The sequence below is a fragment of the Molothrus ater genome, chromosome 5 (genome assembly GCF_012460135.2).
Source record: "Molothrus ater isolate BHLD 08-10-18 breed brown headed cowbird chromosome 5, BPBGC_Mater_1.1, whole genome shotgun sequence".
NCBI classification, from domain to species: Eukaryota; Metazoa; Chordata; class Aves; order Passeriformes; family Icteridae; genus Molothrus; species Molothrus ater.
The window spans coordinates 50,679,395-50,699,426 of NC_050482.2; the positions used below are offsets into that span (position 1 = coordinate 50,679,395).

A 20,032-nucleotide genomic window follows, 5' to 3' on the forward strand; every position below is an offset into this window, starting at 1 on the left:
TCAGGATGAAGGCTGCCCCTTGGAAATGCTTGCTCCTTCTACATCCTCCTAGAGCAGCCCAGCCTCCAGGGCTCTTGATATCTCTCCCAGCCCACCGTTGAGATTTTTCTCCTACATCAAGAGGCCAGGGAGGCCCAGCATGCTCCTATTTGATGCTGAATGCTGTGGACATCCCAGAGACTGCATGTGTGGATGAGGGTTCAGGGAAACTGCCCCCCCCATGCTGGCACGGATGCTGCTGGTAGCCACTCTCCCTCACCAGCGGGATAGCTCAGGGAGAGGCAGTGGAGCCAAGAGGAAGGAAGATTTTTGCAGAAAAGGCTGTAGTCCCAGCCTCTGCCTCTCTCTGTCAGGGCTTGCAGGCGTCTCAGCATCCTCCCTGGCCCCCGTTACCTGCGGGGCTTATGAGCAGCAGTGGGGGAGGCTCCAGGGAGCCGGCTGTCTGCGCTGCTTCCCTCCAGCGTCTCGCCTGCACCAGGATTCACTCAGAGCTGACAGCTCTGAGCAGATCGAGGGTGAAGGGCTGAGGTAACCTTAGAGGGCCCAAGGCCAGGAGGAGAGGGGGAGAGGGTGAGAAAGAGAGAGGGAGGCTCATTACTATTTCATCATCCCTGGCCAGTCGCTCCTGGAGGACGTCAAACAACACGAAACCCTCTGTGAACATGAAACCAGCTGTTGCCCAGTCAGAGACAGCCAAGTAGCTTGTGTGTCCAGTCCTGTCCCAAAAGATTGTGTTGGATCAAGGTGTCTGGAGCCTAAAACCCCATGAGATTTACCCCTCTCCTGCCTTCTCCTCTGGGAACATCTTGCTGAAGCTGCCTCAGGGACAGAAGTAAGCTCTGGCCCCAAGCCAGCAGCTGAGGCCATAGGGAATCGACCAGGACCATATTTAAGGTGAGGCAAAGCTGTAAATGCCGGCAAGCGTCAAGCAGAGATTAATACAGGGCGGGTCCCTGCTCTGCCAGTCTCCAATTCCCTCCTTGTAGCTTTGCATCTGTGACACCCCTGCTTTCCCTCCCAGAGAAAGACTATCAAGCCCCTTGTATCCAGTGTCCAGCACTTCCCTGCTCACCTTGGTTCCTAGCTTTGATCTGACACAGTTAAATTAAGCATTCCTATGCCTGGAAAGGAATGCCCATAGAGGTTTTCCCCACCGAGAAATCTAGAAATCCTGGCTGAGCCTTTGTCTTAGGGATTTCTATCTCCAAAAAGGCAGGTGGAGTCCCAGTATAGAAAAAAGAGGCCCTTAAGGAAGTATCCATAGCCTGCAGGTGGGATGGAGGAGCTCACCTGGACAGCATCCTGGTGAGACCCTGCGGCTCGGAAACAGTGCTGGCACAGGCTCTTTGCAAAGATGTTGGCTTCAAAGTTCATGCAAGGCACGTCATCCACTGAACCAGACATTGTGCATAGCAGGGACGAAGATCTTTGGCTGATGGGCTACTGGCAGGGGCCAGCCAGGAGAAAAAGGAGGAAGGAACAGCAGCAGAAGAAGCTGTGGAAGCAGGAATGTTATTTCCAGGCTGAAGTTTGCTGCTCCCAGCTGTCAATACTGGAATCAAAGGGAAGTCAGGTACAAGGTGATGCATGTAAATACAGGTAATAAAAGAATGTGCTCTTGCAGAGACCTCTTTTAGACGGGGTACTGCAGCCTGAAACAACAGCTGACACCTCTCAGTTTGGGAGTCCTTGTGAACAGAGGGAATGATGCACATGGCCTGCTGTTTTGTTTGATGGAAATGTTTTTTCTCTCTTAAAAGGCACAAAACCTAAACCTTTCTTCTTAATTATGTTGGTCATAAAGGGATGGCTCTAAGCAGCTTAGGAAATCTGGAAACCCACTGAGATTCTTGTTAATCCTGCTAAAATGTTGAGACCTGTGGACAGTGGACTGCAAAAGGGAACTGTGGACAGTGGACTGTGAAGGGAACAAGCATTGCTAGCACAACAGCTGGGATCCACATTTCTGTTCTGTTTTCTTGCAAGCATCCTGCCCACCATCACCTCCTCTGTCCTGCAGGGTCTGAGAGTGAGTCCTCGGATTTGATAATGTGACCTCAGCTGGGAGGGTTCTGCCTAATTTGCCTGGAGGAGGCACCAACGGAAGGAGAGGAAATCAGACCAGCATCTTATATGTGAACATGCCACTGGTGCCCTAAGCATGGACATTTGAGTCAGAGCAGCCGATCAAGGCTATGGCTGCTCCCCAAAACAACCAAGGCCAAACGTCAATGCCAAAACAAAGCTATAATTTTTGTTTGCCAGTGCACTCATTTTCAGTACAGCAAGTTGCACTAGGGCCAGCCTTGCAGCATCCTTCCTCACACTGGGGCATGTTTGCTTGACTTGTTCAAAAAAAAGGCTTGACAGGAGCCTAATCACTCCCTTGCCAGGGATGCAGCACAAAACACGCCAACATCGCTGCCCACCACTGCCCATGGGCTGCCACCCGTGGCTGGAGCCCCTGGTACCCCAGCGCCTGATGGGCAAATCATTACTCCCCACATCCCTTGGGGCCGATTGTCAGGATAATCAGGATAATGCTGCGATCCCCAGGGCCTCTGGCACGCATGCAGTCGGCCGTGCTCCGTGCTCCCAGTACCTCCCAATATCCCCAGTACCTCAGCTTCCCCTCGGCTCCCAGCGCCTCGCCGCCCGCCGCGCTCCCCCCTCAATGAAGCCGGCCGTGGGAACCGCGGGGCGCGAGGCCCCGCCCCCTGTCCTCTTATTGGCTGATGCAGGACAGCGATTTGAATACCGCCTCCTGAGTGGCCGGCGGCGCGCGCGGCCATGGCGCCCCCGGCGCGGGCTCCCACGTGTCGCGAGCAGCGGGCGGGCGGGCGATCGAGCGGCCGGGGCCGGGGCCGGGGCCGGGGCCGGGGCCGGGGCCGGGGCCGGGGCCGGGGCCGGGGCCGGGGCCGGGGCCGGGGCCGGGGCCGGGGCCGGGCTGCGGCACCGTGCTTTGGATCAGCCCCCAGCCCTTCCCCTCGGCTGCACTTTTCCAGGGACCGCCTCAGCGCCTGCTGAGGGGCTACCCAGTGCTCCTCCCAGGCAGTACCCCAAGAATTAGTTATCCCGAAGCCGAAACAGATGCCAAAGCAGCGGACTTATCCGCGAGCACTGAGAGAGCGAAACGCCACCGTGTCCCAGCACAGCTCCAGCAGGGTGTCACGCCTACCCACAGCACTCAGAGAGATTTGTCTAACGTGGGCTTTACCTACCAAGAACAAGCCCTGCCTGACCCTCGCTATTTCTAGCAGAACGCCCTTAACATCTGTCCTCCACTGCTCCTTCTATAATTCAAACTCCTTCTCTTCCCGATGCTGGTAATAGTTACAAAAAATTAAATTTCACTTTTTGTTCATTCATTGGGGCAGTCTGCAATCCCCTCCTCAAACCGATCTACCTCACACAACCCATTATTCAGCTCCCTTTTAGTCCCCTAAAGTTCTCATCACTCCCAGTAACTTTTTTCCTCGATTTCATTTCTGGAACACAATGCTGCAAGCAGCAGTGTGACCGTACTGAGTACAGCCTTGAGCTTGATACATGACAAAAGCAGTAACTACAGTGCACTGATTATCACACAGTTCATGCACACACTGAAGCCATTCCTCCTTTTTGCTGCGCTCCAATTTCCCCCAACTGTCTGATCTTTTTGGCTCCCAGTCTGCTTTTGATCCTCTGTAATCCCAATTATATTTCTGTATGTGCACGTGTGCGTAACTGCAGTCTAGCCAGTGAAAGCCATCATGCATGGCAGCCCCAGTGTGGCAGCCCATGTCAAAGCCCTGCATCTCTGTGCCAGCCTGGGGCATGTGCACAGCACTGCGCAGGTGCCCAAAGTGACCTCGCTGCAGAGCCACGTGTGAAATGCCTGTGGAAAAGGGGCTTCACGGGAGCTGCTGGTCTCTGCTTTTCCTTTATGGAGCAGCAACTGCACTAGCATGTTGATTTTTGCAAGTACCTCACATTCTGCAAGTACCTTACATTTGGAAGCAGCATCCTCCTGAGCAGCTAAGGGAAAAGGAAAAAAAAAACCCAAATGCTCAAATCTGTCTTGAAAACAAGTGGAAGCAGCAAAGAAGAATTTTGAGCCAGAGTCTGGTATGAACTGTGACGAGTCTGGCAAACAGTTCACTCACTAACTTGTGTGCTAAAACTCAGATTCTCATTTCAATATATCCAGGGGTAGCCTGACTGTATTCCCTGTGCATAACAAAACCAGCAGACAAGGGCTGAGTCAGTAATTCACATTACAGAATAAAGCTTTAATCAATCAAATGGAGAAATCAATAGTGTAGTGAACAATCCTGATGGTTAATGCTGTACAGGATTTAACAGTTCTGTTCTCAGTTTTTCCATACACTTTTTTTTTTTTTTAAATTTGAAAACTCATTTTCTAGCAGGAACTGTAGGATTTCAGAGCATGGAAGGGCTGTTGGAGACTTCAGCCGACATTTGAGAAAGGCTCAAAAATATTATTAGGCCAGAGAAACAGCAAACTAAAAGTGAGATTCTTCTAGATCACCTAGCAGCAAAACGACAAAAATTGAAGGCACTCTTAGCACCTCATCCGGAATACAATGAGGTCATCCAGCTCTGTCCCAGCTACCGTGCCAGGCTGCCTACAGGCTGGGGAAGGCAACTGATCCACATTCCACACTCCACACTCCAGCAGATTTCTCAGATAGTACATTTCTTTTACAGTGGCCATCCCAGCTCCAGAGCAAACTCCTCGGGTGAGGAAGCACACAGGTCACCTTCTGTCCACAGTCACTCCACAAGGCACTATGTCCTGGAGAGAAGGGAAAGCTGTTGTATGATCCAGACAAGGATGTCACCCTGTCCTCCAGCTTTGAGCTGCAGTCCCCGTGGTGTGATACACCTCTCCAAACAGAACCTCCCTCTCCTCCTCTCCTTCATCCCTTTCAAACCCACCAAGCACAGAATGCTCTAGAGCATGTAACTCCCAAACCAGAACAAGAAATAATTTATGCTCCACACACGGAACTTCTTGGATACTTTGGCTGAGATCCAGTTCAGCATAACACTTTTGGCCTTGCCTGAGTTGCATTTTTGCAGCTCTGTAACACCCAAGAACCCCAGGTGACAGACAGATGGATAGGTAAGCTCACCCATTAAATCCCATTACCTTTCTGGAGCAGTCTTTGAGGCAGTGTTAAAAGGTGAGGTGAGAAAACCACACACACACCTTAATAATGTGACTGAGTTGTTCTGTGTTAGTGCCCAAGAACTCAGCCCAGGGTGGGACCCTGAATCCAAGCATACAAGGCACCAGTGATAACAGTGTCCACTTCCCCAGCAACTACCTTCTTCAGAAGGGAAAGGGAAGTGCAAGGAGCCCCATTCCTTACCACAGGCACGTGTGTTGTGTGTTGCCTGGTTCCCTCCAGAAGCCTCCCTCTAGCAGAAACTGTGCTGCTGCTGTCAGTGTTGAGATCAAACCCTCCCCCTTCACAGTCTGGAGAACAGCTCTGTGTGAACACCCTCCAAGAAAGGATGGAGAGACACATCAGGCTGCTGCCATCCACTTTAGCAGCTGGTGGCCATCAGCATTGTTCTGATGTTCCTCCATACAGTCTCAGGCACTGCTTTACTCTTTTCCCTCCCTTTTCTGGCATGAGGAATCTATTTACTTGCCCATTGCTGGGTTGCAAATTTTTCTGGTGTGGGTTTTGGACACATAGGCCTTTTCTTTCTTTGTCATTTCCTTTTCAGTGCACACATGGCATGGGAGGAGGCTTGGCTGACAGAGGCAGAATACTCCAGGACAGAGGCCAGCATACTGCCTGGGCTCTCTCCTCCTCAGAAGATTCACTCACAGTTTTGCCACGGATATTCCTAAATCCCAACCATACAATTCTTTTTTCTTCCCCTGCTGAGGGCAAGCACAGTAAAAAACATACACTGAGGTCCTAAGAAGAAAGGCAATTAGCTGCTAATAACTGCAACAACCCTGAGGTAAAGGACAAGGGCAGCCTGTGCCACTCCCACCCGGAGAGGGCCACACACACACAGCAAGGGCATTAGGGCATTTCATACTCCCCTGAGCTATCGCAGTTAGGATCAGCATATTCAGCAAACAATGGAATGAGCCATTCCTGCTCTAGCTGGCTCTGCCTTGCCACAGAAATAGCTCCTAGCTATTCCATTTTCCAAGCACCAGTGGGTTTCAATATCCTTTAAACACCAGGAATTACCTCCCTCTCTTTCCAGTTGGTACTGGTGTTAGCACAGCTCCTCTAATGCTTCAAATAAGTCACAGATTTTATTTTTTTTTCTTAGCAAAATGACTTCAAATTTATTCACAAAGTTACCCAATTTCACCTGGCACACGTATCAAACAAAAAGTACCCCTGCATTCAGGTGTGGCACTGTGTTGTGTGGTGAAGAAACACAGGAGACAAGATGACACCATGTCTCCATGGAAAAAGGATTTACTGCACAGGAGAAATGCCAGGGCACTGATGCAGGAGTGCAAGCAGAGCTCTCCCAAGTCTCTCAAATTGCCCTGACAATGATGTGCCTGTTGCACTCTGCCCCAGATCCCCTTCTGTGATAAAGCCAAGTATCAGCTTTGAAAGGGGGGGGCAAGGACAGAAGTAGAGAACATGACCTTCAGCAGAAGTTTTTAAGAGATTCTGTGGTACCTAGACAGTTAGCTGGAGATCACTCCAAAAATAAATGGGCAGAGTGTCTAGTGACCCTGGCCAGTGCTCAGGAGGCTACAGAAAGGCTGAACTGGCCTGGGTTAATGGCTAGTCAGAATGCCATGTAAACAAGGTGCTTGCCCACAATGACAGGATCCCAAAGAGCAGCAGCCCAGACGTGGAGCACTGTCCCAGCTGGTGGTCTGAACATTAGTTTCTCTTTCTCTGTTAATCCTGGTCACGGCCCATTTTGCCAGTCAGCCTCCGACGCTGAGTCTTGGTGGTTCGCCCTGTGCTGGACTTCTGGATCTTCTTACGTGGGCCTTGCCCACGTTGGGATCTCTTTCTTTTTGTCTTCTTCTGGCTGTGCATGTGCAGCGTGGCAGTAAGAGAAGAGATTCTGTGGAGGGCAGAAAGAGAAAAGGGTTTGGGGACCAAAGCTTGCAGAAGGAAGGCAACACCACAACAATAGCTGGAGAGCTCTGTGTGGCCCAGCAGGAATGGATGCCAGACAAAGCAAGACCCAGAGGAATTCTAAGCTATGCAGGAAACCTGCAAGTCTCCGTGTGCAGTGACAACAAAAACTAATGTTGTGAGCATCGTGCTGCCCAGACCCCACAGAGTAAAGCAACTCTCCACACCCTCAAAGCACCTGTAAAACCTGGATAGTGAAAAACGTGGAGAACGCCTTAGTTTCAGCTTCAGGAGCCTCTGACCTTCAGCCCTAGAGAGAAGCTGTGCACGCTGCGGAACGTGGCGCGGTGAAGGAGCGGGTGAGAGGTGAGGACGGAGCCCACCGTGCTGCCGCTCCTCCCGCCGTCACCGGGGCGTGCGGGCCGCGCTCCGCCAGCGCCGCCTGCCGGCCCCGGCAGCACCGCACCCGCCGGCGGCCACGCCGCGCGTCCCGGAACCCAACACTCCCATCGGCTCCCAGAGCCGAGCAGAGAAGGCCTGAAGGAATCTCTACATACTTTTCAGACAGGAAGGGGTTTCTGGACTTCTTGGGCATTGTTCTCACAGGCTTGTTCTCTACCTCTTCCCCCTTCTCTTCTTCAGATCCATCAGTTTTTCCCTTAAAAATAAAGCATTTTTGTGATTCTGGTGTTTCTACTGCCTTCTTGGTTTCATCCTGTTTTGTGAACTAACTAGTCACAGATGAAGGTGTCTTAATTCTGCACACCCCTCACTGTCCAAGTGTCAAGGTTTCCTACTGCAGTCCCACAGAAAGGCACAACCAGAGATGTTCTACAGTAATCCACCCCAAGATCCAAATCTTCAGCATGAACTTAACAGCCATGCGATTGAAGTTTAAACTTGAATGAACCAAAGGTCTTGGCTTTTGCTTAAATTACTACCAAGACGTCTCTGAGTGGACTTTCAGATTAGATGACCTTACAAATATAAGTACAACCAACACCCGAGACTCTCTATGAAAGAAATACAAGCTCTTAGTTACTGTGTATTTTGAGAATAAAAGTGACCACAAACAGAACTGAATGGTTTCCTTATTTGTGGTCCAAGCACGAGATTATGGAGAGAAAAAATATTTCTGACCAGGACACAGAAAAGAGGTCAAGGACAGACCATTTGGCAATGTCTGAAATCTTGCTGCTTGTCTTGTATCAGCTTTTAAAGTATTACACTGTTGCAATCCAGTCCAGTAACACTTCATTTAACCAGGGTCAGTTGGGACTAGCAAAGGGTTCCAGAGAGGTGTGGAGTGAGCTATTCATACAGAACATTTCCTTCTCTGTAGAGGTCCAGTTTAAATTGTGGAAAAATAGAAAAGTTACGAGTTGCCCTTTTCATCCCTGTTCCCAGCCAGCTGCAAGGCCTTAGACATACTCAGGGACCACCAGCCCTACCTCACCAGCCCTAGGAGTGTGTACAGGTGATACAGAGAGGAGGCAAAAGACTTTACCAGGGGGCTGCTCAGTCCCAGCTGGCGTGCCCCCGAGAGGTCCAGGTCGCTGATGGTGGTCACTGTTACGATGTGGTTTGGGTGGTCGATGTTCACAGACTCCGTCCGCGATGTCACCAAGTGCTCCAGTTCATCAGCCTCCTCTGGGAACACAAGAAATCCTACACTGCAAAGTGCCCAACTTTTCACGGGATAAACTCACTTGTTCCTGATGCACCATGCTGGGCTGGGGTGACACTCGGCCTTGGCATGCAGGGATAAAGGGCAGAGGGCCTTGGCACTGCAAGCCTGGAGGACAAGCTGCTTCTCCCCCCTGAGGGGCCCTGGTGACACCTTGGAGATGTTCTCCTGTTCCTTCCTTTCTGTACGACCCCCATGATTGTCGGGACAGAGGGCTGCGGGGTCACAGCTCAGATTTCTGCCCAGCTTATCCGGGGAACACTGACAGGACCGAGCAGCTGTTGTTGTGGGACAGTGTGCGAGCATCCCTGCCCCAACCCTCAACACCCACTCAAGGCTGCCGGCCCACGGGCGCCCACCGCCCTCCCCACCGAGGGCCCAGCACGTACCGAGCGCCTCCTCCCTCTCGCTCAGCATCTTCAGATACTCCTGGTGCCGCTGAGGAAGGGAAACAGGTCATGGGGCGCCTCTGCCCGCCCCTCCTGCCCCGCTCACTGCCCGCCTGGCGAGGGGGGACACGAGACCCTTCCCTCACCTCCTCCTTAATTTTCCTCTCCTCTTCCTTCAGCTTCCGTTTGATCTCCTCCAGCGCCGCCTTCCTCCGCTCCACCTTCCGCTTGTGGAAGCCGGTCAGGTACTCCCTGCCGCCGACAACACAGAACCGCCCGGCTTTCAGCGACCGGGGCCGCCTTCCCTCCCGCCCCGGGGCCCGCCCGGCCTCACCTCCGCCGCTCCTCGTCGAAAGTCACCACCAGCCGCCTCTCGCGGCCGCCCGGACCCTTCTTGTTCTTCTTGCGGCCCATGGCGGCCCCACGCTGCTGCCGCCGCGGCTGCTGCCGCCCGCCCCTTCCGCCGGAACGCCGGCAGCTCTGCCCGCCGCCCCCGGCCCTGCGGGATGCAGCGCCCCGCGCCAGGGGCCTGGCGTGCGCCTGATCCCGGCCCTGGAGTCCCGCCTGGCGTGCACGGGGTTTGCTTCAGGCGTGGGAGCCTCCGGCTACGCTCCTCTTCAGCTTCCTCCCAGCAAAAGATTCTGTGGCGCTGCCTTGTCCGGCCACTCTAAGCCAGAACATGGCAGCGTAGCACCCGCTCTCACAGTGTAGCCCCAGACTCGTTCTGACACTCCAGAGTGTTTTGCATCTACATCTCTTAAATACATGCCACTCTTCCGAATAGTTAACATCTGCAGTTCTTCAACCGAGCATTCTTCAATAGAGCTCTGAGTTTATTTCAAGCTATTGTCATTTCTTGGTGTTAGTAGTGCATGTGCTATTATCTGGGGAAGGCAGCTGTGGAGATGGGTCTTGGCTCTGATGCTGTGTCCAAGTCGCAGCATCTGGCTGGACAGCCATGATTTCTGTAGTGGTGGAGAGAGGTACTGGTGTGAGTTGGTGGGGGCATCAAGAAAGACTGCCATGTTCTGATGGCTTAGAGAGACATTGGCTGAGCTCCTGAGCCTTTATTGCTCCCCTGTTCTTGCCTTAACAATGGGTGTAATGCCTGTGTGGTGGCCGGCTGACTTAGGTGGAAGCTTCTGAAGTGTTGTGGGGGCAGCTGAAGCCAGCCCCCCCAGCCCACAGAGCATGACGAGTCCTGACAGTAGTCCTGTCACAGCCTGGCAGTCACTCGTCCACAGCCAGCTTTCCTTTATCAGCTTGCTTGCTGCTTTCGCTCTTTTCCTGGTCTGTCCTTTCACCAGCAGAAATGTGGAAAAACCAGTTCTGTGGTTAGTTGCTGCACTTCCCTCCACGCCCATGGGGCAGGTCTCCTCCTCCTCCTCAGTCCTCACACATAGTCTGGGTGCACTTCAGCCTCCAGCCTCTTTGCCTCTGCCTGTGCTCAGCCGGCTCAGGTGCACCAACAGGCCTCTGTACCCTTCCCATTTACCTTAACCGTAGGCTTCTCTTGCCTTCCTCTTTTCTCTCTGGCTGCCAGAGCTTGTCTCTCTGGTGGCTCCTTCTCTCCTGGGTAACACAGTGGGTTGGCCTGCAGGTGCATAAGGTGCAGGCAGCTGCCCTCCTGGCCCTGTCCTGCCCTGCCTGGAGGGATACCGTTCTGAGGCAATGGCTGCAGGGAACGAGCGAAGCATGAAGGCCCTGAAGGAAGTATGGAAAAGAGCAGAGAACTCTTTGTGTGCGGACTGCGGGAAGCCAGGTGAGTCCCCGAAGGATGCTGCAGGAGGAGTTGGAAGCAGGGAACTGGGGCTGATCTCTAGCAGCCACTTAGTGCTGGCTATCTGGACTGCACAGGAGCCTGGGCTGGAGAGAAAGGAGAGGCATCGCTCTGGGTATTCGTTTCCTCTCCCTTCAGGTGGGTTGGCAAGGGAGGAGGGAGAAGATGCTGCCATAGCACTGGTGGGAAGGACAGGGGTGTGGGAGTGCCAGATTAGCAGGGGCTCCATAGCTGCAGCACCGTGGGTTGTAGTCATGTCAGATCGCAAATGCAAATCAAGGTCATGCCCAGTCAGGACCTGACAGGAAAGCTCGCAGTGAAATCCTAACTTCTCCAGAAAGAAGGCATGATTCAGGAGGGCATTGTCTTCACCATGACTCAGCTCTGAACTGACAACCTGCCACAGCTGCCTAGGAAATTTCATTTACTGAAGGGCTTGCCCTCTCAGAAGGGTACCCAGTTTGAGGTCCTACAAGTGCTGCTAAAACCACCCATCATATATCTCCAAAAGGAGTGTGCTACCCAAGCCAAATTAACACTTGGCAAATTAGTACAATTTTGCCCTATTTAACTACTCTAGGAGAATTTTAGATTCAAGGTTGTTTTCCACTTCCTGAGCTAAACACTGTTAGGGGTTTGCTGTGATGCACTAAACAACTCCTGGGGTCTTTTCCCAGAGGTGGTTTCATTTTCCTCTGGGTCATCCTTTACACAAAGGGAGTTCACAGAGCACTTTGGGGTTTTTCAAGATACAGGTCATTAAAAATTCCATCAAAGTGATTGGAACAGGGAATGAGGGACCAATAGCTGTGTTTTTTTTCTGACTGGCATCCATGCCTTGGGCGTTAATTACCCAGCTCAGATGAAACTGTCGTCATCAGCTCCCTGTTTCTCAGGACTACATTCTCAGGTGAGGCATATATCCCAGGGATATTCACCACTTCTAGTTTTACCCTTTTCCATATTCTCAGATCCTGACTGGGCATCCTCTACTTTGGGTGTCTTTATATGCCTCAGCTGTTCAGGAATTCACCGCAACATCCCTAGCATCAGCAAAGTCAAATCCCTGAAGATGGACTACTGGGATGATGCTCAGGTGCAGGTGAGATCTTTATCCCCATGGGTAGGGCAGGTGGTTTGGACTAGGCTATACATTCAGTGTCCTGGCAAAATTAGTCCTTTGACCTCACAGAGTTGGAATGTAATCTGGTTTAATCAGTCTCTTTTCTACTCATGAAAATCAAGGATAACTCCCCACAACCCACTGGGAGAGGGAGGACACACTTGCCTTATGTGTCTCTGCATGTCCTGTTACTTTATGGCAAATGCAGAGCTCTTGCAATGGATCTTACTAAAGCTTAGGGTCTTTGTTGCTTCAGATTACTTGTTTTCCACTTGCCAAGACCATCCAGCCTCGATGTCTCCTCTTGATTTCAGCAGTCCAAGGGGAAAGTCTTGGGCTATTCTCCAAGAAAAGTTTCCATATATAATACAATCTCTTGAGAAAAATGGCACTTATGAGAACTTGACTTCTTCCCGTTACATCCTCCTCAACTCACTAATTTTCGGGAGACTGAAAATATTTTCTGGAGATCCAAAGAGAATAATCTGTGTCTTGTTGCTCTTTGGAAGAGGTTGGAATGTCCTTCCAGATGCCATTGCAGAGTTGTTGTTGAGCTCACCAGGAGATGTGGAGCACGGCAGCAAATCCACTGAATGTGTGCGCACCCAGCCTTACGGAAGTGACATTTATGGCACTCTGTTGATTCAGGTGCAACCACTGTAATGTCTGAGAGTATATGAGACCTTTGAGACCCACCTTCCTGCTGCCAGACTGCTGGGATGTTGCAATGGAGGGGGGAAAGAGAATGCTCCATTAGAGTTTGATATGCATCTGACTCTGTAGTGGGTCAGGAAGGAAAAGGTCCAACATGAGTGTGCATCAAAGGCAAGGCACTAACTCTCTGTCTAACTCTGCAGTTTCTGGCTAAGCATGGGAATGCTGTGACTAAAGCCATATATGAAGCTCACATCCCTATTTACTATTACCAGCCAACCTACAATGACTGCCAGTAAGTTGCTGCATGCAGAAGAAAAGGGGGAAGGGCAATTCTCTGTTCCTCTAATTCCTCTAGTTTGTTTCTGAGCCACCTGTCCCCTCTCTCCATAGAGTGCTGAGAGAACAGTGGATACGGGCCAAATATGAACGCAAAGAATTTACTGAGCCGGGAAAACAGCTGCCATATTCTGATGGTAAGAGCAGAACACAGCATCATAACATCCTGCCTGTTGTCTTTTCTGGAAACTTCTGAGCATCATGAGGTGTCAGTGTTGCAAATCCCACAAGTACTCCTAAGAACCCAAGTGGTCATTACAGGGCTTCGTTTTGGGGGCGTTAAATTGTGGACAACATAGGCTGGCACTGCCACAGGTAGCTTAGAAGCCTGGTGTTACCAGGTGGCATTTTTCAAAGACATTTGTTGTCTTGTTGGAGACAGACATCTGCAATAAGGAATGTCTGTCCTGCTGCATGCCACCCCCTATAACCCTGTCAGTTGCCCTTGAATCGGCACTGTGAGCCCTGTGACAAAGGGCATTGGAGCCCAAGAGCCTGCAGAGTCGAGTGGAAGAGTTCTGGTCCCACGCCAGAGTCTGCATGGGTCAGGACTCTAGTGGTCACAGGAGAGAGCTCTCACAATGTCAGAGGTAGTAGTAGGAGCAAGACTAGGAGGTGGGAAGAATCTGGGAATGTCTTTTGGTGAGCACTTATCTGCACTGCAAACATGGGAACACACCATCTTTAGTTGTAAGTCAGAGGTGAAACATCTGAAGTGTTTACTCTCAGCAATAGCCCATCATGTTCTTTGTCCCAGAGGGGTGGCTGGGCCCCAGGCTGCATGCAGCCCTCTGGTGCCTACCATGCCTGTGGGGAATGCTACTATAAGTGGCTTTTCTGCTCCAAGGGGTGAAGGAAGGCATCCTTTGGAAGCGAGGCCGAGACAACGGGCAGTTCCTACCCCGCAAGTTCCTCTTGTCTGAGAGAGAGGGATGTCTGAAGTATTTCACCAAGCAGGATGTGAGTATGGTGGTCAACTCCCACCTCAGTGTGTACTGCACCTGGAGCAGTGGGGTCACAGAGATGTTCTGACTTCCTACACATGTTTCTGAGGTTGCCTTGTTCATCCCAGCTCAGAGATGAGAACAAAACATGTCACTAAGGAGAAGGGTCCCTTTCCTACTGTCAGAGTGACTTTTCCTCATGGTCTCCCTTTGTGTTTCCCTCACTACTGAGAAAAAGACTGGTCTTCCATTTCACTCCTATCCTGGATGTGTAATCCTGCACCATTCCTGGAACCAACCTCACCCCATTGTGAGCCAAGTTGGCAAAAACCTTTTCTCAGGTTGGTTTTGAGGAGGGCTACTTTTCTGCTCATTCATATCTCTGAAATGAGTGGGGCAAGAGCTAAAATGCTGTCACAAGGGAGGGAATGGCTCAGGGTAGGGAGAAGCAGGACATGCCATCCAGAGAAACCTGGACAAGCTCCAGAAGTGGGCTGATATGAACCTCAGAAGGTTTAAAAAAGCCAAGTACAAGGTTCTCCACCTGGTCAGGCCTCTGACCCTGCCTTACCCCAGGTAATCAGTAGCTCAGATCTCTTTCCTTCTAGGATTGCTCATGCATGGTCAATGCCATTCTGTTTTCAGGCCAAAGAACCCAAAATCAATGTTAAAATAGATGTAATCAATGCTACATTCCAGCCAGAGAAGATTGGGAACCCCAATGGCCTGCAGATCACCTATCTCAAAGACAATAAGACCCGGAATATATTTGTCTACCATGAAAGTGGAAAGGTATCTGGTTTTAGCATCAAACCCTGCAAAGCCATTGAGGTGCTTTGAGGAGCTGCTGATATTAAATAGCATGAAGCAGGGGTAGGATGGGGTGTGTGAGTGTGAGTTGCTGTAGGTAATAGGGTGGGTGTTCTGGCTCCGTGTTTGTGTATCTGTGAGAGTTTTGCTGCAGGGAGCAGGGCAGGAACACTGGCTGAGTTGGTTTGTGTGGGAGGAGTTCTATAGAAGATGTGCTGCCTGTGCATGTGGGGAATGGGGCAGCCGTGCTGGCTGTGTGCATGTGAGGGAGATGCTGCAGAGGGAGAGCTGACTGTGCTTGTAGCTAACTCAGGGCTGGGTGCAGCTGGGTGAATTTAGATGCCCCTCTGTTGCTCTGGCTAAGCTTTCTGTCCTGTCCTGTTCCACCCTCAGGAGGTAGTGGACTGGTTCAACGCCATCCGCTCAGTGCAGTTCCATTACCTGAAGGTGGCATTTCCCATTGCCAGCGATAATGAGGTAAGGCAGCACTGGAGCTCCTCCTGAGTCTCCCGCTGCTTGCATGATAAAAGAGCTCGTTAGTTACTGTTATAACCCCAGGTATGGAAGTGGAAACTGCAGGGTAAAGACAGAGGGATGAGAAGGTGTTTTTAAAAGGGCCTGTGGTAGTCAGAAAATAGCTGCTCTCTGCTGTTTCTGGGCATATTGGAGGCAGAAGTGATGCCTAGCTGCCTAGCTAGGCAGTTTGGGAAATATAAATTTAGAAGGTGACTGAATTTGGGGGAATAGAAGGGTGGGGGAAGGAAATGAATAGTGAAGAGGCACAGCTAAGTGAATGACACTCTTGCCGTTTATTTTGTCAGATCAAAAATCGTCTGACCAGAAACTTCTTGAAGGAGGGATACATGGAGAAGACTGGTCCCAAGGTGAGCTGCTATGGTAGAAAAAATCAAACAGGGGCCTGCCAGAGCACCACTGGCTTTCCCTACTTCAGTGTTTTTCTCCTGCTGTTTCCTCATTCCCCTCTGACTCTTTAGACACACGTGGGAAAAGAGTGTGTGCACCAAGGGAGGGGAGAATGAAAGGAAGGGGAAGGACACATATGAAAGTAGATGAAGCCAGAGTCCCTTTTTCTCCCAGAGCAACAGATCTCTCTGCATGCGTCTGTGTGTGTGTGACCTTGCAGGTATTTAGTGTCCACATTTCTCCTGTCTCAACTCTGGGGTCCTTCATCGAAGTTCAGGAGTTGGGGACAGCAGCTGGGAGTGAATCACCTGATACTGACCGCACTCTCAGCTCAGAAAGGGAGAGGAGGAGGTTGCTGTTACGGCAGGGGCTTGCTTCACGCGGTTGGGATGAGTTTGGGGTATCCATTCGCTCTGCTCGCAGCAGAGGGCACTGTCCCCTCACACGTCACCTCTTCCCTTCACAGCAGAGAGAGGCCTTTAAGAAGCGCTGGTTCACGCTGGATCACCGCAGGCTCATGTACTTCAAGGATCCTTTGGTGAGAGGGAGATGCGACCGCCGGCAGCTGCAGGCAGCGGCGCTGGGGTCAGGGTCAAAGTGCACACAGAGCCTGTGCTCTGCAGTGAGGGCGGCTTGCAGGTTTCCCAGCTGCTATGAATGGACTCCAGGTCTTCCCCTTTCCACCCCTTTCAGTTCATCACATGCTTTCTGTGTTTGTTTCACTGCCTGCAAACAATGGGAGCAGAGAGGGCAGCAGTGTAAAGGTGGTGATGGGAGGGTGACACAGAGAGATGAGAACAGCAGCTCCTCTCTCAGACCTCTTGAGATTTATGGCCTTATTTTTTCCTTTTCACTACTGCCTTTGAGCACAGGCTCACTGCTCTTCTGAACCCCTGACCACCTCCAAAACCTTTTGCTGCTAATCCCCAGTCCTCACACACTCTCCTCTTGTCCTTAGGTGCCCCTGTAACGGTTCTCTTGTTCTTCTGGGATTCCATAAATCACTGTCTTTCCCTCCTGATGTGCAGGACGCCTTTGCTAAGGGTGAGGTGTTTGTGGGCAGTGGAGAGAATGGATATAGTGTCCAGAAGGGATTGCCTTCAGGGACACAGGGCAACTTCTCTTGGCACTACGGCATCACCATTGTCACCCCTGACCGGGAATACCTCTTCACCTGCGAGACAGAGACTGACCAGCTGGAGTGGGTCAGAGCCTTCACGAGTGTCATCAACCAGGCCATGACACCACAGGAATATGCAAGTAAGTGCCTGGATGCTGTTTCCTTCCCCTCCTGCCACTCCCATTCAGGGTATTGCCCTAATGCACCACCTTTTCTCTTCGCTACAGTTGAAGCCTACTTCAAGTTTAAATCCTAGGAAGCCATGCAGGAATCTCACTATGACTCAACTCTACCTGGTCCTATTGGGTGGCTGTCAGGACAGGAGAGGAGATTGACATCAGAGAAACAGAGTGCTCTTGGAGCACCCTTTGAAGCACTTTTGCCCCCATAGGATATCCACTTTGTTTTGAGGGCCCGATTAAGCTGCTTCTTTTCAAGTGCAAGATTTTGTGCATCTGAATCCTCAGTACAACCTGTCCCTGTTAAATTGCTGTCATCTGGCTGGATGCTGACAGGTCTTGCCTGTCAGTCAGGCCTTGAAAACTTTGGCACTTACTATGTTGGACGTGAGACCCAGCATCACTCCTGCATGAAACTGCAGACAGGCACCCACCTGATTCAAGAAAAGAGCTGCCTGGCTGGAGTCAGGCACCACAGCGGGTTACAGGGACTGCTGGACTAAAAGAGCCTGTTCCTTTACAAGAAATACCATATCTGCGGGTGACAGAGATGTGAAACATCTAGATATTTGACCAGTTAGTGCAGTGGTTGAGAAGGGTCACTTAAAACATGTAACCTAAACAGCCAAATGTGAGGCTTATTTCCTTCTGCCATGTATGGGCTTGAAAGCTTCTTCAGTTGACACTTGTGTGCAGACCTTCCACCAAATGCTTCAGAGAAGAGTAAGAGATCATCTCAAAAATAATGTGGATATACATTTGGGTATGTGGATAAATAATGTGGATATACATTTGTGTATGTGGATAACGTGTGCATGCACACACATAACAAAAAGTGATGGAGGTAGAATACTGCCCTAGGGAAAATACTGTGAGGGGTTTTCATGCCACTGAAGATCAGCTGCCCAACTTGAGTCTCTATCAGACCAATGGAGAGGGGTTGGGTCTTGCAGAGAGGAGCTGATAACGTGTATAGAATTCAGAGTCTGCTGTCTCTACTAGAGCCTAGGGTTGATGCTGAATATGGTAATACATGGATCTCTTCTCCCTCATTCCCTGTATGTCAAAGGCCTGGCACTTTCATTCTAAACTGCACATTGCCATATGTTTATCTTGTTCATCACACATACATATCTGTATGTTCCTGTTCTCTTAGTAAGAGTTAGCCTAAAACACAAAAGCAACCCATGATTCATGTCTTAAAGCTCATCTCCTAAAGCTCTCTTGGGAGCTGTCCCCTGCACATGCTGGGAGGAGTAGCTGAGTTCTGCTGGTGACTAGTATCTGATGTGTTTGCAGTTTTATCAGGCAGTGTGAGAGAAGGTATCTCATATGTTAAGGGGAGCTAACTGGAATTAATGAGACAACCAGTGAGTATTTTAATTAGCTCCTAAAGAAATTATTTAAAAATACCATTGTAATTTATTTTAAAGTCCTAAATTAGCTGACATGTTAACTGCTGAGGTATGAGGTTGTTTCTTGGAAAAAAGTACAGACGATCAAACAAAAAGCCATAGCTGCTCATTGTATTTCCTGGGGCATGTGGACAGTGATTATTCCCATCAGAGCCAAATGGGCAGACTCACGGTGTCCCTCTGCTTCTCTGGGGACCCCGCTGTGTGCCAAGATCACCACAATCTGTTGGGAGCATCAACTTTCTGGATGAGTAGAAGCATCTCTCACCCTACTACCATGGTGCAATGGAAATATCCACCTAAAAGTATATTTTCACTGCATTTTGCTGATCCCTCCTAGTTTGGAGCATAATTTTCCTGAAAACCAAAGGTCATTGCACAGTGAGGGGAGTACTGACGGGATGCCCCTCCTCCTCCTGTTTGCTGCTGAATTACCACTGCTGGATATGAGCAGAGGCACTTGACTCAGCCACAATGAAGCCAATACACTGATGATGCAAAAGAGTGTGGCTGGAGCGGCCTGAAACCCTGAACTAACAGCAGAGTACATGTAGTATGGCACATCTGTCTCTGTTCCGCAAATTCTGTCCCACCGTGTCTTCCTTGAGACGAGGAGGCTCAGATGAGGATGTGAGTGAGGAAAGGGCCGGGTAGCTTCGGGCGCGGGTGTCATGTGGCGGTGTCTCGCTAGAAGGCGGTGGTGCCTAGCAATGGGCTGCTGCTCCCTGCTCTGCGGCGGGGCAGCTTCCCGGGGCTGCGAGGGAAGGAGGGGGAAAGCTTAGAGGAGGAGGATGGTCTTTGTGGAGAGGAAGGAAAAACAGACTCTAAAATACGCAATCCTTTGAGTCTCTACGAGCTTGGTGCTGACTTGAGGGCAAAGGTGGAAAAGGGCCAGGACAGACAATGTGAGAGGTCCTATCATCTGGTGGGCCTGCTGGCAAACGGGGGACTACATCCACAACACCCAAACCTCAAAGGGCCCTGAAGTGCTTGGGAGGGAGCGAGGGACAGGTTCTTTCAGTCTGGCTTGGCTGGGGAGAGCTGTGTGGCTGCTCCCTGCCTATTGCACTTCCAGGGCTGGCCCTTGTTTCCCTTCTAAAGCCACAGCCTGATGCTTTCCACCCTCTCTGCCGTATTATGGAGTCTTGTCTTTCAGTTGTCTCCTGTCTCAAATGAAGACAACTGTACAAGGAGAAATGGGATAAAGAAAGGGAAATAAGAACAAGAAGGAAGATATAGCAGGATAAAGGAAGATATGGGGGAAGAAAGCATGTCTGCCAGAAAGAGGAGGGAGCCAGTGGGGCTCCTCAGCTAGTGGCTAAAAGCCCAGCATAAATTTGGAAATGTATTCACACCGGTGTGTGAAGCTGTGAGTCAGGCACATTCCTCCATGCAGTGGTCAAGGTAGCTCTCAGGGGGTTGGTTCAGTGAGGCAGGGCCCACCTCTCCAAAGTCTGTCTGAGCTGAGCTGACAGACTTAGGAGCAGAAATCTACTTGTTCATCCACTGTTTCTGCGGGCCCAGCAAACTCTGGAGAAGCAACAAAGCTAGTGAAGAAAAGAGACCTTTCCTCCTGGCTG

At 50.8% G+C, this 20,032-nt stretch overlaps 2 protein-coding genes across 2 annotated transcripts; one reads left to right on the forward strand and one right to left on the reverse strand.

Moving 5' to 3' along the window:
• Window positions 1–4,250: 4,250 nt before the first annotated feature.
• NOL12 (nucleolar protein 12) lies at window positions 4,251–9,623 on the reverse strand. The gene is made up of 6 exons (XM_036401533.1): window positions 9,499–9,623; window positions 9,311–9,416; window positions 9,165–9,213; window positions 8,596–8,738; window positions 7,646–7,746; window positions 4,251–7,074 (listed from the first exon to the last, which is right to left on the reverse strand). Exons 1-6 carry the CDS (start codon window positions 9,576–9,578, stop codon window positions 6,903–6,905), a joined length of 651 nt encoding a protein of 216 aa, XP_036257426.1. The 5' UTR covers window positions 9,579–9,623; the 3' UTR covers window positions 4,251–6,902.
• Window positions 9,624–10,431: 808 nt separating this feature from the next.
• LOC118697926 (arf-GAP with dual PH domain-containing protein 1-like) lies at window positions 10,432–18,663 on the forward strand. Its single transcript, XM_036400937.1, has 11 exons — window positions 10,432–10,926; window positions 11,916–12,046; window positions 12,925–13,016; window positions 13,115–13,197; window positions 13,908–14,020; window positions 14,650–14,796; window positions 15,208–15,291; window positions 15,636–15,698; window positions 16,205–16,276; window positions 16,767–16,998; window positions 17,086–18,663. The coding sequence occupies exons 1-11, from the start codon at window positions 10,836–10,838 to the stop codon at window positions 17,112–17,114; spliced, it is 1,137 nt and encodes a 378-aa protein (XP_036256830.1). The 5' UTR covers window positions 10,432–10,835; the 3' UTR covers window positions 17,115–18,663.
• Window positions 18,664–20,032: the final 1,369 nt, after the last annotated feature.